This window comes from Micromys minutus (assembly GCF_963924665.1).
Source record: "Micromys minutus genome assembly, chromosome: 21".
NCBI lineage: Eukaryota > Metazoa > Chordata > Mammalia > Rodentia > Muridae > Micromys > Micromys minutus.
The window spans coordinates 51,278,068-51,300,125 of record NC_137956.1 but is presented as its reverse complement, the minus strand read 5'-3'; the positions used below and the strand labels follow the sequence as shown (position 1 = coordinate 51,300,125).

Genomic DNA, 22,058 nt, shown 5'->3' with positions numbered 1-22,058 from the left:
CTGCTGGGCAAGCTGCTGCATACCCACAATCTCACAAGTGAAGGCAGGGAGATCACTAGCTGTGGTGCAGGGCCATCCTTAGTGATTTACTAAGTTTGAAGGCAGGTTAGCTTAGATGAGACCTTGTTACAGACAGACAGACAGACAGACAGATATACAGACAAACAACACTTAATAAGTGTAACATATTAACAAGTAGAAGGTACTGGGGTGTGACTCAGTGTTAAGCCACATGTGCAGCAAACATGAGGTCCTCGGTTCAGTTTCACAAAACAACACAAAGAATGAAGTGGAAAGATGTGTCATGTTCCCAGATGAAAATGTTGATAATAAAACGCTAGTTCTCCAGAAAGCTTTTATACACTGACAGACACTTTCAGGCTGAGTTTGAGGCATCTTAAAATATATGAAAGGGAATAAAAAATGTTTAAAGTTTATAACACATCTCAGTATGTTTTAGAGCAAGCTTTCCTTCTGCTTCTGTTTTCCAAATGATTGACAGTATGCCAAAGACACATGAACCAAGGATCAATGGGAAAGAAAGAGTTTAGTTTTTCACGTCATATTTACCATGTTAATGATAGGGCTGCAGCTAAATGCAATGGCTAATTTTCCAGAAGATCTAGGTTCAATTCCCAGCACCCACATGCCAGTTCACAACCTTCTGCAAGCCCAGTGCTAGCAAGCCCGATCCCCATTTCTACAGGAAACAAGCATGCACATGCACATGGCTCACAGACACATGCAGGGGAAACAGACATACACACATGAAAAACCATTTCTGTTGTTGTTTTGAGACAGGCTTTCTCTGTGTAGTCCTAGCTGAACTAGAACTCATTCTGTAGGCCTGAAATTCATAGATTCACCCACCTCTGCCTACTGAGTGCTGGGATTAAAGCTATGTGCCATCACTGCCTGGCTAAAAAATTTCTTCAAAGAGTTATTTATTTACTTATTTTATGTATGTGAGTACATTGTAGCCCTTCAGACACACCATTAGAGGGCATCATTACAGATGGTTGTGGCTGGCAATTGAACTGAGGACCCCTGGAAGAACAGTCAGTGCTCTTAACCACTGAGCCATCTCTCCAGCCCCTAAACATTTTTAAACAACAAATTAAAGATAGCATTTGAAATTTCTGAAAAAATGATTCAATAAATGGTAGAACCAGATAGTTAAGTGTACAGAAAATAAAAATTATGTCAACTCATTGTAAAGTCAAATGTCTTTTGGGTTCCTTTAAGACTAATAGATATAAAAAAGATTCTGGCAGTACCTCTAAAATCAGGAACTTGAAAGTGCCAGGGGAAAACAGAGAAAAATATTTCAAGGTATAGTAGAAGATAAAGACTTTGTCTACAGGACTCCAATAGGCACTAGCTAAAATCCTAGAAAAATAGGCAAAGAGCATAAATAGAAGCTCACAGAAAAATGACAATGTTCTTCTAAAATGCTGAAAAATGCTTAATTAGACTAAAAATTTGAATTAAAACTAAAACAAAGCCATTTGTAAAACTAAGCAGATGGACAAGTTTAAGCACTTAATTAGTTGAGTGATGGGGAGAAAAGAGTACTCTCAGCAATGCTGCGTGAGGGACCGATCACAGTAATGTCTATACTGACAATCTGACAGCCCAACTCTATCGAGGATGCTCAGTGCAACACTATTTACACAGCACACAGACTCAGTGTCCAACATGACTGCTGCTTGTCTAAGCACAGACACAGTGACTACACACCTGTAGGACTGTGGCGTGTCTACGTGCACTGGAAGAGAACAATCTCCACTATACATCAGTGTGGTGGCTTAAGTGAGAATGACCCCCACACTTATATATTTGAATGGTTAGTCCACAGGGAGTGACACTGTTTGAGAAAGATTAGGAAGATTAGGAGGTGTGGCTTATTGGTATGGGTGTGGACTTGGAGGAGGTATGTTGTTTGGAGTTTTGAGGTTTCAAAAGCCCACAGCAATGTCTGTCTGTCTGTTCCTCTCCCCCTCCTCTCTGACTGCCTGTGGATCCAGATGAAAACTCCCAGCCCCATTTCCGCCTGCCTGCATCCTGCCATGATGATGGATAATGAATTAATCCTTTAAAAATGTACGCAAGCCCCCAGTTAAATGCTTTCTTTTATGTCAACTGCTTTGACCGTGGTGTCTCTTCACAGCAACAGTAACGGGCTGAGACAGTCAGCAACAGGAAAGTAAGATAAAGGACGGCACTCTACAGTTTGTAGAATCCATAAGAATTGTGACAGATCCTCTGTGAGGAGTGGCAGTCTCCCTTTTAGGTTAACCTTTCTGAAGAGAACTGTTAACTCTACATTGACTATTTTAAAACATATGCCTGGAAGTTCTAGAAAATGAACAGCATTACACATGCCCTAGTTAGAACAACTGTGAGAGGAAAAAAGTTGCCCTATTGACCCAAACAAGAAGACAGGGTTTAGGGCAAAGCCAGAGGCCCTGGAAAGAGGCAGTCTAAGATGTGAGGCCACCGGCCCAGTACACTTAGCTCTAACCTGGCCTGTCCTTAGACCACCCTTCTCTGCTTATGCTTTCAGTCAGTCTTGCCTCAGGTGGATCATCTCTCTTTACCTGGCTCCCAACATTACATTTCTCGTCTTATCTCCTCCAACTGTGCTTTTGTATGTCTTTTACCATGGTCTCTCTTTCTCACTGTAGATCTGCATAAAGATGATCACTAAGAGCCACATGACAAGGCTGACGCCAGGCTGTTATGAATCTCCTCTGCCAATGTCATCCATCTACAACTCTTCAATATAGCGTCTGGAAAATTTTTAGGACAAGGGCCGAAAGCAGGTACATGGCCATTGATCTACAGCTCTTCAACCTAAATCTCTAGGTCATTTACTAATATTCTTCTTCACTGAAGCCTTTTGATCTGGGACCTCACAGCTCACACTGTCCATGGTACTACTGTCTTTTATTTTCCAATTAGGATGGTCCAGTGGGCTCCACTGAACACAACTGCTTTTCTAGTCCTAAGTCCCAGAGTCTTTCTTCTTTCTCCAAACATGGAGAGGTATGATCAGGCCTTCCATAGCATCCTTCACTCCTGGAACCAACTTCTGTCTTAGTCACTGTTCTACTGATAGGAAAAGACACCATGACTAAAGCAACTCTTAAAAACAAAGTATTTAACTGGGGGCTGGCTTACAGTTTCAGAGGGTTAGTCCATTATCATCATGGCAAAAATGGTGGCATGTAGATGTGGGGCTGAGAGCTTCCATTATCCTGATATGCAGGCAAGCAGGCAGGCAGGCAGGCAGAGAGAGGTGGGGGAGGGAGAGGCTGGGCTTGGTGTGGTCTTTTGAAACCTCAAAACCCACTCCTAGTAACCCATCTTCTCTGACAAGTCCACACCTATTCCAACAAGGCCATACCTCCCAATCCTTCTGAACATTTCACTATCTGGGGCCTAAGCATCCAAGTATATGGTTCTATGAGCCATTACCATTCAAGCCACACTTACCTTGAGAAGGAGACTCTCAACAGCCTAGCTAAGACTAAAAATTCTAAATATAGATTTCAACGGCCTCCTATTGCAGGGAAATAAGGTGGCAGCTACTATAGGGCTCAGCAAATACAGCCCACTTATCCCAAAGAGATGAAACTTAGGTGCACATAAAACCAGGAATGTCTGTAGCCAGCAGCTTTATCTGTAATATCTCAAACTGAAAGCCACTGAGATGTCAATCAGCAAATGAATAGTTAGTTTGCTAACTGCGGTACACCTATACTATGGACTACTACTAAGGAGTTAAGATATCAAATACCTGGTGTATCAAACAAGTTGAATAAATGATCCTCAATTTAAGGTGATTACAAACTACACAATTTCATTTATGTAACAGCCTTGAAATGACTAAACTTTAGGGATGGTAATAGTGTCTGTTAAGGGCTAGGGAGGCTGGGGCAGGAAAGACTTTAGGGATGGTAACAGTGTCTGTTAAGGGCTAGGGAGGCTGGGGCAGGAAAGAAGTAGGACTGGCCGTAAGGGCTACTGTGAAGGACAGTTTCAGTAAGAGGGATGCTCTGTGTCTCAGCTGCATTACTGCGAATGGACAGACAATGGCAAGGGCTTCCTGAGTGAGTGACATACTATGCTGCAGTTCTGCAGCATGGCCACCAGGAGAAGTAAAGGGTGCATTCTATGTATCTTCTTAGCACTGCTGGTAGATCCACCATTTTTTTAAAAAAGTGAGATGTGTGAATTGGTAGTGCTAAATATATTAATCATGAGATAATGTTTTTAATCAGTGGCCTCAGCTATAACTTTAAGAAACTATAAAAGAGGCCAGGCCATAGTGGAGCACACCTTTAATCTCAGCACTCAGGTAGTTGAGGTAGGTAATCTCTGAGTTTGAGGGCAGCCTGGTCTACAGTACAATTCAAGGACAGCCAGGGCCATAAAGAGAAACCCTGTCTTTAAAAAGAGCTAAATAAACAAATTTAATAAAATAAACTATAAAAGGAGAGATGGCTCAGGAGTTAGGAACATTCATTGCTCTTGCAGAACACCTGGGTTCAGCTCCCAGTGTCCATATGGCAGCTCATCACTGTAATCTGCCCTGAGAATGTCTTTCCTTTCTGATGTAGATGTGTACTTCCTCCACAATTCTTTCACTGTTACTTCACAGGGACCAGGCATAGACATATTACACATTATATACATTCATATACAAACTCATGAAATTAAGTAAAAAGAAACTGTAAAACAGCATAGTAAATCCAAAATAAGCCAAAGAAAGGGAAAAATATAAACCAGAGTGAAATGGGTAACAAAAAAGCAAAAGAGAACCAGTGAAATCAAAGGTTGTTTGACGGTTATCATGACCTCAGAGCTCCCCAGCCTAGACGTCGGTGATTTAGAGGGAAGGGCTGGAGTCAATCTCGTGCAGCTGCCCTTTTTTGTAGGTGAAGTGGTCTGTGAGCACAGCAACACCCAGTGTCTATGGCTTCTTCTGGGTTACTGTGGCAGTTAAATGGCCACTACACTAATCCAATGGCCACAAAGCATAGAGTACCATCTAGGCCCTTTAAAGGAATGTTTGTTCTTCTCAGAGTTGTTAGACTGTCACATGTGACCTCAGGAAAGGTCACTAACACTCTGACTTGGTGCCCTCATTTGTAAAAGGAAATCACAGTACAAATCTCATGTACAGTGAAGGTTAAACTCAGCAAGTCTGGGTTATCCACACACTTCATTTATAAGATCGCTCCTGGCCCAGACTCTGGAAGGCAATTTCTAAGCTCTTCAAATGTTTTGCCTTGTTAGAATTCTTGTGCTATGCTGCAGACTCTCTAGGAGGATGGTGCTGTGAACTCTCCCTGGGTGTCTCTTCCCTTCTGACTTGTTCTTTTACTGCTGTCAATGAAGCCATGGGTATAACCACTTTCCTAACCTCCGTGAGTTCTTGTGGCCTATCACTGACCCCCACTTAGGGCAATCTTAGGGAACGCCAAATATCTCATTACATCATACAGATCATCTATGAAAATCCCTAATAAGTGTTTAACAGTTTAGATTTAGACACTTCCAGTATTATATGGATAATCTATGAAGATCCTGCTAAGTGTTAAACAGTTTAGACTTAACTTTTAACAATGGCAGTGTGTACTGATGAGCCTTTTCTTTCTCTAGACACTTCCAGCACTCACAGTCCCTATTCTCTCAGCAGCTATCAGCAACTGCTCTTCACGCTAGACTCTCAAGTATTACACAAAATGGACAAAAACATCTTGTTTTCATAGGGCTTTATCCTAGCGGGAGGAGACAAAGACAAAGTAAATATATGGATTTGGCAGGCATACATAATCTGAAAATCTAACTCTAAAACACTGTGAAACTTGAAACTTTTTGAGTGCCAAAATTATGCTCCAATATTTTGGGAACATTTCAGACTTTAAATTTTATATGTATATATATATTCCAAGACTCTGTGCCTGGTGGTGCACTCCCAGAGGCTAAGATGACTGCCAAAGTCTGAGGTGAGCTGAACTACAAAGACACTATTTCAAAATAAAACCCACCCTAAATTATAATTTAAAAACGCTGAAATCTAAAATACTTCTGGATTTGAGCATTTCCAATGGGATACTCCACCTGGAGTATATACCAGGTCGTAATAACAGCAAGAAGGCGGGTATGAAATAAGGAAGAACACTGCATTTTACCTTGTGGCTAGAGAAGGTCTGCCTGAGAACATCAGTATGACTAACCCTGAAGGAAATAGGAGCAGCTAGCTGCTCTACCATTTTCTAGGGCAAGTAAGACTGCAAGTACAAGACCTTGGAGCAGAGGAAAGCCTGGCATGTCTCACAAACAAGCTAGCTAGAATGGTCACTGAAAAGGGGAACTAAGAGGCAATGGAGTGAGGGGTTTCAGGGCAGACAGACAGACAATCCTTGTGGGTCATCTTAAGGACTATAGGTTTGGTCATGAGTAACATTAGACACTTTTGGAGAGTCTGAGGCAGAAGAAATAATGACACAAGAAAAACCTATGTTGTACTGAGAATAGCTGGTAAGAGGGCAAGGTCAGAAACAGGTCTGTTAGGAGGCTACTGTAATCATTTGCATGGTATACAATATAGACTATTGTCTATATATATGATATATACCAGTGTACTATTGATAAGGTGGTAAAGAACAGACCATTTCTTGACATCATGTGAAGGTAAAACCTTACAGTCTATATATAGGGTGAGGATAAACATTAAGAAAGCTAACCTTTTGAGACTGAATAACTGAGAAAGATAGTGTTGTCATCAACACAGACTGTGACAGAAATTGGTTCCTAGTGATGGGAATGTGTAATTGAGGGGTTTTGTTTTTAGCTGTGTTAAGTTTTAAATGCCTAATTGGACATCCAAGTGAGCAAGCACCTGACGAGACAAAGGTCTGTAGTTTGGAGGAGTCTGAGCTACACATAGAAACGTGAGGGAGTCAGTACATTTATGTATGGGATAAACTTGGATGGGACAATGTGAAAGAGCACATCTAGGCAGAGAAGAACAGATCCACGGCTCTGGGTCACTGTGCAGATCAGGGGGAGTGGGGAAAAAAACTTTAAAAAGCCCTAAACGGGGAGGTAGCAGACAAAAGCAGAGTAAAGCAAACCAAACATTCATTCTGGAACCACATGAAAAAAAGCTGCAAAGAAAGTGGGAGATGAAAATGAAGATGCAGACACAGATTGATCAGCAGTGGGGGCATCACTGGAGAGGTGAGGCCTGCACATGAGAAGCTGCAATTCTAGATCAGGCAGGTGGTCTAACGTATTGGCAGGCGCTTACAACGTCCTTTCCATCTACTCATGGCGAAGCAGTGACCAAGGCTGCCAGCTGTGTAGGTGGAGAAGGTATGACACAGTTGCTTAGGCATCAATTATATTGTGCAAAAGGGTCAGAGAATCACTAACTTATCAGGCAGAATTTCTCTTTTTTGCAGAGCTAGGAATGGACTCAAGGCCTGGCAGGTGCTAGGCTAACATTTTGCCATTGAGCTTCATGCCCAGCCTTGGGTAGAAAATTTAAACAAATAGTCTGATATAAAAGATTTTTTCCCCTTATCAGGTATAAGCAGTATGTTCCAACATCAAGCTTACCTACAATTCCTCTTGCTTCTACATCTGTGGATACATAACTGATGCTCACATACATGGTCCATAGGTGCTACCATATTCAAAGATTTCAGGGAAGATCATGTAAATTTGTGGTAACTTTAGGATATGAAGACACTCATATAATTAAACATCACATCCCACTTCTCAGGAACTCCTATGTATATTGTGTTTACATAGACCACCAAGACACCTGTCAGCTGGCTAGTGGTGTGGCACTCCTACTCAGTAAGAAGAATTCATCTGTCTTCTCACAGCACTGTTGAAACGGCTTCTGCATTACTACTACCTAAGTCCAAGACGTGGGGTCATACAAAAGCTTCTGATACCTTTGCGTCTGAGTCTGAAGCTCGTGCTTGTTTACTGAGGTCTTCTAGGTTCTCACTGACAACAGTCTTCTCAGTAGCTTCTAAGGAGACAGCTGCCCCTCTAGGATCATGCTGAAGCTCCTTTGCTGAAGAGAAACAACATTTAACCATACAAACTTTAAACAAAACAACCAAAGACTGTTCCATCAATCCCAGAATTCAGAAGTACTCAAGTCCTAACATGACAAATACCAAGTTAGAACCTCAGCAAACTATGTAATTCCCTAGTTACTACCAAAATAATTGCACTATATGGTATAAAGAATTGACAATGTGATCTGCAAGAACCTTTCTTATGTCCCAGCCATTTAAAAGTATTTTTGTTGGCACATGTCTCTAACATTAGCACTTGGAGACAGAAGCTGTTAGTTCCATGCCAGTCAGAACTACATACTGGGCCCAGTCTCAAGTTCACTTGTTCCTTCAGGCACTCAACCCTGACATACATTTATATATTTAATTATTTAATTAATTAATCAATTATTTATTTATTTTCAAAACAGGGTCTCAACTATGTAACTCTGCTTTGGCTGGTCTTAAACTCACAGAGATCCATCTGCCTCTGCCTCCTGAGCACTGAGATTAAAGGTGTGCACACTACACCTGGCACACATTTATGTTTTATTTTGTGTGCCTACAGTCATGGTTCAGCTGTGGAAATCAGATGGCAGCTTGCAAGGTCAGGCAGCAAGTACCTTCACCTACCAATCCATCTTGCTGCTTCTAAAAACAGTTTTAAAACTTGAAAGTCAAAGTAAAAGTTAAGTTCAACATTGTTGCTCTGGTTTCTAAAATTATGATTGGCTGTTAGTTTATGACTAGTTTAAGGATGATAAAGTTAAGCATATTAATTTAATTTCAATAAGTCTAGAAGACTCCAGAGGTCAACTATTTATCTTGTAGAGAATTTATAACAAAGTTATGCATTGAATAATTAAAATAGAAACATACCTCAAAATATGATTTGCCAACTTATCAGTTAAAATGGAAGAAAACTGACAAGCTATGTGACATTTGTTTAGCAGATGCGAAGCAAAAAGCTTCCCAGTCCAATGAATTCAGTGAGTGGGCCTGAATACAGATATAGATATTTCAATACTGAATATTCTTCAAGTATCAAATTTTACCTGCTGACAAGGAAGGACAGATCTCCAGTTTCAGCAATCCAGGGTCCAGCAAGGCAACTTCTTTACTGCAAAGCAAACAGAACTCAAACACTGTACCAGATTCCAGCAGAACTACTCAGTCATGAAGCACTGTGTGTGTAACATTTGCTTCTGAGGTTGGCTGGTCCACCGGGTTCTCCAGGACAAAGGTGAGACTGCAGTGGGGTTCAGTGCATCTGTCCTGGGCTCTCACTGGGACATTTACTCAAAAGTGTGCCACCACGGCTAGAGTGCTATTATCCTGACTACTTCCTGCGCTACTTAGGAAGGACCTAACAAATAGACGAGGGAGGCGTTTGGAAAACTGTAAAGGACTGCACCAATGCAAGAGTGCTTAGCATGTACACTCAGGCATGTGCATGCACAGCTTGGTGCTCGTGTAAAAACAAGACGGCTTGCCAAGTGATTTAATCCCAGCACTAGGGAGGCAAAGGCAAGTGGATCTCTGTGAGTTTGTGGCCAGCCTGGTCTAAAAAATGAGTTCCAGGACAGACAGAGCTACACAGAAAGAGCCTGTTTCAAAAAAAAAACCAAACCAAACTAAACCAACCAACCAACCAACCAACCAACCAACAACAAAAACTCAAGAAAGCTTGAGTTGATTTTGAGGTTTGTTGGTTTTTTCTTTTCTTTTTGCCTGTTACCTCTAAGAAAAGTTTGTGATCTAAGCTCTGGAGGTCAAGAGTTGGACTGCTCTGGGTTCCTGTTTATTTTAAACTTTTTCATCTAATCACATCAGATATAAGAGTAACACTTGTTTATGAAGTTACTGTGAAGCTTAAGTGTCATATTCTTATGTCCAATGGGTTTAATGAATGAAAAAACACATGTGGTAGACACTTAAATACATATAGACAAATATCTCCATTTTTAAAATTCAGATAAGCTCACTACATGAAAGCACATAAAATAAACACCACTTTATCCTCCAGTACCTGAGCTGTGAAAAAAAAGGAGACTATAGACCTATCAAGTGCCTTAAAAGAGACTCATCTTCTGGTGGCCGAAAGTTAGTGAGGCACACTGAACAGTCCACAACAGATTGATTTCTAGCTCACAATATATCCTGGGAGTTCAGGAGCATTAACTGGGCTCTTACCACAACAATCCAGAAGACAGCTGAATAGTAAGAGTGAGAATGAAGATAAAGAGTCACAAGACAGTGAGGTAACGGAATGAGGGAGATTACACAACTCAGTAGAGAACAAAGTGATGTTTCCACAGTTTTTACTTACCTATTTATGGTAGGCACAGCAAGTAAACAGTGCAGTGAGAAATTTGAAATCTTGGTTTCTTTAAAAAACACAGAAATATGGACTAAAGAAATGGCCCAGTGATTAACAGCACTGGCTGCTCTTCCCTTAGTCCTGAGTTCAATTCCCAGTACTCACATGGTAGCTCACAACCATCTGTAATGGGATCTGATGCCCTCTTCTGGTGTGTCTGAAGAGAACAACAGTGCACTCACACACATAAAACAAATAAGTCTTTAAAAAAACCACAGAAATATTGTAAGAATGTGCTTTCATCTTAATCATAGACATGGGGACATGGGGACATGGGGACATGGGGCTTCAAACTGTCCACAGCAGCTCACTGTATTCTGCCTCATGCTCTAGCAGGGGCAGGAGATGTTTGCTTTTCTTTAAAATTTATTTGGTTTTTGGATAGGTTGGCCAGCTAGCAAGTTCCAGTGATCCTCCTGTCTCCTTGTTTCCTAGCTCTTCCCATGTGGATACTAGCGACCCTAACTCAGGCCCTCATGCTTGTGCAGCCAGCACCCTTACCCACTGAGCCCCCTTCCCAGACTCCCAAAACAGAAACTTTAAGTCCCCTTTTTTCCCTCATTATACAAAGTACTAGGTTTCCCCACTACATGAGGTGTTGGGTTTGTTCAAAGTTCAGTGTTTTCAGAAAAGTATGTTTTGCATGTATTTTTTACAGTCCAAATTTTGACTGCTGAGAAGTTTCTATTGTACAAAACTTCATTTAAAAGGTTTTTCTACTGAATCCAGGGTATTCTGAAGATCAAATGTGTAAGTCTGTGTGTAAAATGCTACCAGATGGCAAAAAGCAATAGTAAACAAGTTTGGTTTTTACTTTTCTTTGTAAATATCAATGCTTAACACGAATCATTCTTAAATTACCAATAAACAAACAAACAAACAAACAAACAATAAATTTCTTTCAGGAAGAAAAAAGATAAATAAGACATGGACATTTCTTGAGAAGTCCAGTGGTAAAGCAGGAGAAAGAAACGAGCAACATAAAGCAGTGTCTGCAAACATGCAGGGCACCTAGCTGCCTGCTCTAAGTGAATGAGGAAAAGCTTTCCTAACTTTCCCTTTGTGCCAGCAATTCCCTCTTCTCCTGCCAAGCCCGAAACAATCCAGAATTTATGGACCAATAGTTTTGCTCTTGCAGGATGCTTTATTCCTGCCAATTCCTACTTCTCTGCTTTTAGAACTTCTCTGTATGTAGAACTTCGGTTCACCCATTTTCAACTCTCTTCCTAGTACCACAGAAACTCCTCCAAGTGTCAGTCTTAAAATTCCATCTTAGGGCACCAACCATTCAACAAACATTTTAGCACATAATACATGGTGCTAGTACAGATTAACATCCTGTATTACCACAAAGATCCTCAAATCATTTCCAATTATTGTTCAGAAGTTTTACCAATTTTAACCATTATAACCAGCTGCAAGCTCATCAATGCAGGCTTTGGTGAATTTAATTCCCATATGCATTTAATACTTTGGATTTTAATGTGAACATCCTTCATTGTGGAGACTGCCCAAAATAAGCAACCTATCAGAATATAAACACCTTACCAAACACCCAACCAGGCCTGAGAATACTAATCACCCAATCCGTAGGTCCAATCAGGTTCACCTCTTGCTTTACCAATAAGAGGCAGTTCAGAGTGTGACACTCATAGCAGAAAAAACAGCACATGAGTTACTAATCAAAAGGGAAAAGGAAGAGAGCTGAAACCTACAGCCATAGTTTAAGCACTGTTTAGCTCTAGAACTTAACCTTCTGTACAACCAACCACTGGCAGATCCTCTGGCTATGGTGGCTTCTTTCACTTTTAAGGTTTAGTTTAGCACAGTAGATGAATGGAAAACATGTGTTCAGTGCAGAACAAAAACAAAATGATTAAACTACTGAAGAAAATAATTAACTCTAATAGCTGAAGTTTGAGAAGCAGATACTAAAGGTAAAGAGTGGATAAAGTGTAACTGGTGCTCTTTATCTGAGGACAAATCAAGTCTGAAGAAACTAGAAAAGTTATCAGAGAAAAATTTGAGAGTTGAGGTATACCTCAGTGATAGAAGTTTGCCTAACATAGCTGTACCCTAGCACCATACCCACAGTCAAATAAACAAACAAAGATGTCCTACACTTTACAATGTTTATCTCCATGTCTGAGACATCAAAGATTATTGCTATTTTATGTGTATGGGTTTTCTGCCTACATGTATGGCTGTGTACTATATACATGCCTAGGAGACCAAAAGAGTGTTTTAGATGTTCTAGAACTGCAGATACAGATGGCTAAGAGTTACCAGGTGACTGCTGGGTATGAAACCTGAGTCCCTTAGAAGAACAGCCAGTGTTCCTAACTGCTGAGCTATCTGTGCAACCTCAAAATGTTATTTCTAAATGTAGGACTTGTTCTAATTTCCTTTGTAGTCTCTAAATGAATCATGGAATACCATGTTTTTGAAAGGTCTTTAATAACTGCCTCTTACCAAACTCTATTATAAATGACTGTCAAGTGTCACTTCAAAGGCTTGTGTGGTCAAAGATTGGGTCCCAGGTGGATCTAATCATCGAGAACTAACTAGGTGATGAGGGTTGACCTGAACAACGGGTTAACCCATGGATGGACTCAGTGTTACTGGGAGGCGGTAGACATTTGGAAGTGGATCTTGGCTAGAGGAGGAAGGTGTGTGCCCTTGGGGTCTATACCTTTTGTGTGTATGCACACGTGAGAATTCCAGAGGTCAATGCTGGTGTTTTCTTCAGCTCTCCAATGTATTTTCTGATATAGGGTCTCTTAGTGAAGCTGGAGCTCACCAGTCAGCTAGACTGGCTGGCCAGTGAGCTCCATAGGTCACCCCGTCTCTGCACCTTCAGTGTGCACATGATAAGACATGGACCTTGGCACCTGGGTTGGTTTTTTTTTTTTGTATTTTGTATTTTTTGTTTTGTTTGTCTTAACGTGGCTGCAGGGGATCCAAATTCAGGTCTTCATGCTTATATGATAAACACCTTACCTATTGAGCCATTTTCTCTGTTCCCTGGAGGTCACTATTATGTCCTGAACTCCTCTCTCTGATTCCTGGCTACCTCTTTCACATGCTCCTATCAACCTAAGAGTCTGCCTCCTCAGGCTCAAGGCTAAAAATTGAAACCTCTGAACCTTTAAAAACTGTTTCTCTCACATGCTTGTCACAATAGTGAGAATGTCAATGCCAGCCCTTGCTGTTTATTCATGCTATGCTGAAATACTTCCTATTTGTTCTTTGGTTCGGGCCTCATAATCCTGATGGAAATTCTCTTTTCACAGATAATATTAAATTTGTGTACAAATTACATAGTTCTTCATTGATAATGATAAATTATGAAATGTAGGACAGGCTATAAAGGTAAAGATCTTAAACACTAGTTTTAGAATTTAGATAGGTCTGGGCTCAAGGCCAGTCTCCTTTACTAGCAGAGTGACCTTGGGCAAATGACAGTTTACCATCATTAGTCTTACCTGTAAAATGGGCATATTTTAAGAGCCAACTCTTTCCATAGTAAAGTGGAGAACATTCAATTTGCTGGTAATTACAAGTTCCCAAAGCACTGAGAACATTGGAAGGGTACAGTATCCCAAAAGCAGTTATAAATACTAAAGATTTAATCCACATGTCACTGAGTCTTTGAGGAAAGTGTGGTCATGTTTACTTTTTCATCTATTCATGGAACATGCCAGTGTTTAAACAAAGCATGCAAATACAACCGGAGCTTAAAGAAATATACAAATGTAGTCAAATGTAGTATTACACGGGTTCTGTACCAACCAGAACAGGCCATCTCCCGAGGGCAAAGGCCCTTACTAGTTACAACAAAGTTGCTTCCAGGAAATGAGTGCTTTCAGGGCAATGATGATTTAAAATGATTATCTTAGAAGTCAAGTGGGAAACACACTATTTTCTTCTGATAATTAATTTAAGTTTTGAGTCTACTTGTAAGTCTTATTTCAAATACATTTCAAGGTTTCTCTGTTCCCTGAAAGATGATTTAGAAAAAAACATCTAAAAAATCCACAGATAATGGGCTAATTCATCAGAAACTGGCTAAAATGACCTTCTATAGATATTTCTAAAGAAAATAAACTCAACCAATGAAGTCACTTTATAAATTATTTCAATTTTAAAAACTAATCTGCTTTATGTGTTTCAAGAAATATTTATCTTTAACTTTAGCATAACATTTCTAGGTATTAGCAGCAATCTGTGCATTTAATAAGTAACTATTCAAATGGTGTCAACAGCAAAGAGTACTTTGAAACCCAACACTCATCTGAACCAAAGGTGTTCTTGAATATGCATACCTCAAATCACCTGGTTCTTTTTTCCCTGGAAGGAGCATGTGCCTAAAGTCTGCTGATGGGTGCTCTTCAGATACTCTGGGCTTCTGGCTTATCTTGGAGGCTTCTGAAGCAAAGGAGAGATCCCCTTCACTGGAGCTTCCAAAGAGCTCTGGGTCATCTTGAATTACATCAATCAAGAGAACATCATCTTCATATGCCTTAAGAATATCTGGAAACCCCAATTTGAGTTCTGAAATGCTTTTAGTCATTTTTCTACCACTATTTTCAGAGGAAATTGGCACAAATGCTTCTTGTTTCTTAGAGCAGAAGGAACTTTGCTCCATATACCCAAGATCACAAGAAAAAGTATTATTTTCAATTTTAATAGAAGTAGACTCCTTATTTGGAATAACATTCCCTGGTTCAGAGATGTGATTACATGCTTTATTATCATAACCTTTCCTTGTAAAGCATGGAGAAGTGCAGGAACTCTTATTGTAGAATGAATGAGAACTAGCTTGACCTGGAGTTACACTGCTATGTATATTCAAAGACTGTGGTCCTGAAGTTGTACAGATATTTTCCTTATTCCTGCTTTGCTTTGCCTCTACTCCAGATAAACTGTCAAGTAGCTCTAGGGGACTATAAGCTTCTCTCTCAGATGACCTGGCACTGACTTCTCCTCTTCTTCCTGTCTTGTTTTTCAGTAAAGGGATTTTAAAATTAGTCAGCCGTCCTGTGTTTAATATTTTAACCAAGTCCGGAGCCATAAGTGTTTGCTTAGTGATACAAGCTTTTCGATGAACAGTTTTATTTGCACAGTTATTTACTTCCTTGCTCTCTTGGGGTGCCACTGTTAAATTAAGTTTTGATAAATTCCCTTTCTTTTTCTTATTTCCTGTTAAGCTTTGAGTTACATTACAGAACTGGGTGTCTTCAGTAGCATTAGAAACTACCTCTGTCCCATTTCGGTCGGGTTCCTCTAACTTTGTCTTTTTATCTTGGGTTGTAGCTTCCTTTATATCCACCAAAGTAGGTTCTACTAAAGAAACTGAAGACAAACAGCTTGAATCAGAATCAGACATTTCTTTACTCAAGGACTCAATGGTTCTGTCTATTATGGGTGGTTGTAACAGTTTGGAGTCAGATAAGTGAGTCTGGTTCGTTTGGTGTATTAGAGAATCATGTTGCCTAACATTTTCCAGAGACCCCGGAAGCGAGTAACTTAAATCTGACAAGAATGTCTTTTTCCAACAACGGGCAGCTATTCTAGCACAGGAATAAAAAGGCCAAACTCTCTTACCAGTCATGGGTATTATTCTGCGACAGCTAACCTTTGACTCGTCAGTTTCAGTTTTCAAATCCCCCCTTGGAGATCTCTTCCCCATATGGTGGCTATCAGTAGAGGATTTCACTGGAGAGCTTATCACCGATTTAAAATATTCTTCTGGCTCCATACTTTTGCATCCTAAGGACTCTGAAGCACTTTTTATATCCTCTTTCAGACTTGATTCAAGGGTTTTCTGAAGTACAGCATTTATGTAATGTCTAGAACTTGCTATTTTTCCCACTGTTTCTGGGAGACACAAATGGTTCATTGGAGGAGGTGCATTATGGTTTATTTTTCTTAAAGTTTTTAGGAAACTTTTTTTAGCTTCTAAGGTCTCTGTTTCTTTCCCTTCCACACTCATTTGGTTTTCTTGTAACACCAACACAGAACTGTTACACACATTAGACAAAGTATGATCAATAATTTTTTCTTCTTTTTCAGACAACTTTATCTTTTTCCTGTGTTTTCTCCCAAGGTTGTTCTCTTCTACTGAATATCTGTTTTTTTCACTTGGAAGGCAAGAAGTCAGGCCATTGTTTTTATTTCGGTATAAATAATTTTTTTCTTCAAGCAGTAACTTACTGGATATCACATTTTTTTCAGTTTTTAAGAACTTAGTAGTATTTTTTGTGTCATCCTTCTCTGCAAGATTCCTAAGATTTTCTTTCTTTAACTTCAAAGAGTTCTCTGTTGTGTGTAGACATGTGCCATGAGGCTCATCCCCAAAGTTGTTTTCATTATTACAGCCTTCAGGATAGAGGAAACTGTAATCATGTGATTCAAAACTGCAGTTTTTTTCTACTCCAGGTGATAAGCTGTTACAAGAATATTTTGTTGTATTCTTCAACAGTTCATCTTGGAATTCAACCTTAATACTTTGCGTTGCCTCATTTTTAGTTATTTTGAGAGGTGGATTTTCTAAACTTTTACATTTTTTAATCCGAATTCTTCTTTTAATTCCTTCTACCAATTCTTCCTTAGCCAAAGACTGTAAGAAAGCCATATTCTGAAATTCACTGCACTCCCCTGTTTGCAAAGATTCCGAACTGGTTATTGACGTCTTTCTTACCAGGTCAGTCCCTGGCTGTGGATCATCACTTGAGGCTTCAGTAACTTTTCCATTCTCTTTGGCTGATCAAAACAAGAAAACATACCAGAAGACATTTTTACACTGGGCAGACAGAAGCAATACCAGTCAACAGAAAATCTGCGAAGTCATCCATTTGTATGTCCCCGAAGAGCTGTTTAGAAATACATACCAATTTTCATATTAAGTTAAAGAAATTTTTAGACAGGGTTCATTGCATAACACAGGCTGACCTGGAACTTGAAAGTCTTCTGCTTCCGCCTCCCACCTGGCAGATTATAGGTGTGCATCGCCTTGGCCAGCTTTAAGGTCTAATTAAGAACTAGAAATAAACCTCCATAAATTCTAAAACAGCAGAAAAACCTTTACAACCTCACTTACCCTAGTTAAAACAAACCGCTAGTATTAACTCCTCTGATAGGTAATTATAATAACGGGCTCCTAAATGGGCATACTTATTTTAAAAAAAATCCTTCCCACCCCACCTCTCCTCAAGTGCACTGATTAATACCACACAAAAACAACTAAAGGTTAGCGGTAGAGCAAAGACGGAGGCAGCTGAGGGAAAAAAGCGTGGGGGTCGGGGACGACCACCAGTTTTCCTGCTGCCTTCTGGGAAGAGAGGGAGCTTCGCCTCCTTCATTGCTCTCGGCGCCCTGCTACCCCGACTCGGCCACGGATGCCTCACCCAACTTGTCACCTTCTGTCTCTTCTCTCCCAGAAGCCTGGGCCACCATCCTCCGCTTCTGCCTGCTCTCCTCCTCGTGCCCCCTGGCCTCCAGCCTGCAGCCTCCCCCCTCGCCTGGCTCTGGCGTCAGCGGAAGGCCTCGCGTCCTCAGGCCTCGGGTGGCGCCTTCGCGCCCCGGCGCTGTGGTGGGGCCCGGGGGCGTCGTCGGTGTCCGCACTCGGCCGCCCACTCAGCCTCTCCGGGACGCCTAGACGCCCCGGGGCCACTGGTCCCGCTGCAGGACACAGGCTACTGCCCTCCCTGGCCCGGCCCGGCCCGGCTCGGCTTCGGCGGACCCTGTACCCGACGCAACAGGAAGCGGAAGTGGGCGGGCCTGGCCTGGCTCGGGGCAACCGGCTGAGGGCTTCGAGGTCTGCCGGGCCGCATGCTCCATCGGTGGGCCCTGCTGCACCCAGAGGTCACACCTCAGTCAGGCCCTTATCGCACAGGTTTGTGGTGGGGCCTGGACTTATGGAGGTGCCTGGGCTCCTTCTCTCAGCAGCTACCCCTCAACACCCTGGCTATCAATGGTTGTCCGCCTGTGGTTTCTAACTGCTCTCCTGCACTCCCAGGAGCTCACTGTCGCTTACTTCTCAACACCTTGTTTATCCAGTTAGCTCAGAGGTGCCCCAGCTGCGGACATGCAAAAAGACCATTTATTTCTGTAAAAGGTTACTTCTATGGTGTTGGTGGACAGGAGCTTCTAGATGCTCTTCTGGATTCCTTGCGTGTAGATTTACCAAATCTACTTGGTTCTACTTTATGTGTTTGTTAGTCCTTCTCTCCCTTTCCCGTTACTGTGGCTCTGGCTTTCAGACGTTGACCAACAACATCATGCTTCTGATTTTATTGATGTCTCCATTACCTTGTAGAATAGCTGAGACACTGAAATATTTTATATCCCAAATGTACCTGGAAGTAGTTCATTTTTCAGGTCAACTCACAGGGTTACATTCAAGGTAGGAGCAACTTTCTTATTGCTTATACTAGTTAAAAACAATTTTGGTTTTTAAAAGCCTAGCACAATAAACATTTCCTCTAAACAGTGTTCACCACTACAGAAAACTGTATAACAGGTAACTTCCAATTGTTGTTAATTCGTTGAGCTTTATTGTTGTTTTGAGACAGAATCTCACTCTGTAGCCCTGATGATTCTCTTGCCTGACTTTCAGGCGCTGGAACTGCAGGCCTGAGCCATCACAGGGAAATGGGGGCTTTTACTTCCTTTTTTTTTTTTTTTTTTTTTTTTTTTTTTTTTCCCATTTAAACAGCTATAAAAGTGATAAGCAACAGAAACTGGAAATAATAGTCCATACACATGCAAATTCTTTCTAATAGTTTAATCGATTTCCCATCCTACTGCAAAGAAGTTAATTTCCATTTACACTTAAATTGTTTCGTAACTGTTTCAGTACTCCTGATCCATAAATATGTTTGTTCTTCTTACTGAAGCTGTGAATTAGCAGTTATAAAATGTACCCGATGAGAGAAATGGACTTCTTAACACATTTTCACACCTACACGTGAGACAGGCCTTTTTTAAATAAGCTAACACCACACATGGCTTTCACTTAGGTCACACTGAACTAATATTGGAATCCCCCAGACTGTATACTCGGCTTGCTCCTACCTATACACTAGTTCTTGAAACTATTCCTTTGCTTGTGTGCCTAGCAAACTACAATCACCTCTCTTTGACATTCAACGTCCCAGAAGAGCTTTCTGTTACATTTGGAGGGGTCAGAAGTTTCCTTTGGCTATTAACACACCATTTTCTTTTTTATTATTTTAGGTGTAGTGATGTTTTGTCTGTCTGTCTGTTTCAGTACCACGTGGTGGTTTGAATAAGAATGGGCTCCATAGGTTCATATATTTGAATGCTTAGTTATCAGAGAGCAGCACTACTTGAGAAGGATTAGGGGGCGTGGCCTTGTTGGGGGAAGTGTGTCACTCAGGGTGGGCTTTGAGCCTTCAAAAGCTCACACAAAGGCCAGACTCTCTCTTCTTTCTTGCTGCCTGCAGACTTGGATGTAGAATTCTCAGCTCCTTCTCCAGAACCTTGTCTGCCTGCCTACTGCCATGATAAAAATAAATTAAATATTTGAAACTGCAAACCAACTCTAATTAAATGCTTCCCATAATAAGGCTTGCTGTGGTTATGGTGTCTCTTCTCAGCAACAGAACCCTGACTAAAACACATATGTATTCCTGGTGCTCACAGAGGCTAGAAAAATCCATGACCCAACAGAATGATACCACCCAACAAGTGATAGGTTTTCCTTTTCTTTCCTGTCCTGTCCCTTCTCTTTAGGTATAGGGGCACCAGTTCAGATCTGGTCACTTCCTGATAGCATGGGACCACATGGGGTGGGGGGAATCAGGAGTTGGTAGGCTGGGGTTCAAAGGGATGTATTTGTGTAGGAGCATTTGGTTAATCACCATCCTGGAGACTTAGATAATCCATTTCTGGAGAAAAAGGAGAAGGCAGGGGGCTAGAAGAAAAAAATAAACAAATTACAATTGGTCACATAATAGGGGTGAGCCAGTCAAAGGAGGGGAGAGCCATCAGGGTAAGGGAGAAGAAGAGGGTTTACATGATAGGCTTACAGTTTATCATGGTGGAGACATGGTTTATGGCGTTTGTGATCTTTGCTTGATCTTGGTTTTTAGTATCACTATAAACCATGAAAAGGAGGCTTCTTTTTCTGGATGTATATAAATTTAGTACAATGAGAAGTAATTTTAAAAGATAATCAAAGGGAATTTAAAGTCTTGAGCTTGTGACTATGATAACATTAGCAGTACTATACCGAAGCTATATTAAATAGTTTGTTAGAACTGTTGATTAATGTTAAAACTTGGAATTTGTGAACTCTTAATAAATCAGTATTATATAGGAGGTGGAGTAGCATAAAGGAGGTGGAGTAGCATACAGGAGGAGGAGTAGCATACAGGAGGGGGAGTAGCATACAGGAGGGGGAGTAGCATGTAGGAGGGGGAGTAGCATACAGGAGGTGGAGTAGCCTACAGGAGGGGGAGTAGCATACAGGAGGGGGAGTAGCATACAGGAGGTAGAGTAGCATATAGGAGGTAGAATAGCATACAGGAGGGGGAGTAGCATAGCGAGGGGAAGAAATCTGAAGCTTTTTTCACTTTTTAAAAATCTATCTTAAATTATTTTTATCACCATCTAAGCTTTTATGTCTTCTAACCTTTATAACGTGTGTTCACTAACTTTACAACACTCCTTTAGACCCTAAAAGACTTTCTTAGATCTTGACAGTGTAAGCTTCTGTATCCTCAGACCTTACATAAACTTTACATCTTTTCCTATCTAATTATTTACCATGCGACACAGGTGCTGGTTATTGGGAGCAGTCACTGTAAAGTGAGTTCCTTTAGAAGAAGGAATAGTAAAGAGTTACTTAGAAACTGGTTTCCTGGGTGCTAATTAGGTAGACCATGTCTGGACCTAGCAGTAGCAGCTTTCCTAGAAAGTGAGGCTTGAAGCCTGAGTTTTACACATTATGAGAGCTGAAGAGGCCCCTGAACCTTGTTCTCTGCTGTTAAACTGAAAAATTTTTCATTAATCTCATTTTCAAACCCAACAGAAATCCCAAAAAGGATAAATTTCACCTGCGTAAGCAGGAAGTGCTGACTAAGCAGCTTCCAAGTCTATAAAGAATGACAGAGGCTTACTGGACAGTCAGTGACCCCAGGTTTCTCCATGGTTGGTGGGACGTCCATCTTCGGTCACCAGGCCCAGAAGGTTTAACAGACTTTCCTGTGGTGTAGGAACTTAGGTCTTGAGAGTGGGCTGCCAGCCAACGATGCCAAAGGACAGCTCGTAGCCTAGCACCTCTTTTTTGTCACTTTTCAGGCAAGTGTCAGGTGCAAGCTCTGAGACCACCATCTTCTCTGGAGGAGATTGGGGTGCTGCCAAGAGCTGATCTGTCTGTTATGAAAACCCTATTTATTAAACATTTTAAGTGTGATATTCTGCAGATCCATGAAGTATCTGAGGACCATTCCATCTATCTGAAGTGAATCTGCACGAACAAACTTCGCTTGTTTTTAGTTATCTGTCCTAGACTTGTGGTAAATATTATTTGTGGGTTTCTTCTCCACCTTAGATCATTT

General features: G+C 41.0%; 1 protein-coding gene across 1 annotated transcript in view; it reads right to left on the bottom strand.

The window, feature by feature from the left end:
* The window catches only part of TOPAZ1 (testis and ovary specific TOPAZ 1), a gene marked incomplete at both ends in the record, with an annotated part of 51,999 nt that extends 30,334 nt beyond the window's left edge, over window positions 1-21,665 (bottom strand). Inside the window, 6 exons of the mRNA XM_080934702.1 lie at window positions 7,980-8,104; window positions 9,146-9,210; window positions 14,796-17,235; window positions 17,880-18,095; window positions 18,222-18,324; window positions 21,618-21,665. Of these exons, the coding sequence (XP_080790828.1) occupies window positions 7,980-8,104; window positions 9,146-9,210; window positions 14,796-17,235; window positions 17,880-18,095; window positions 18,222-18,324; window positions 21,618-21,665 (2,997 nt within the window). The remainder of the gene's footprint in view (window positions 1-7,979; window positions 8,105-9,145; window positions 9,211-14,795; window positions 17,236-17,879; window positions 18,096-18,221; window positions 18,325-21,617) is intronic.
* Window positions 21,666-22,058: the final 393 nt, after the last annotated feature.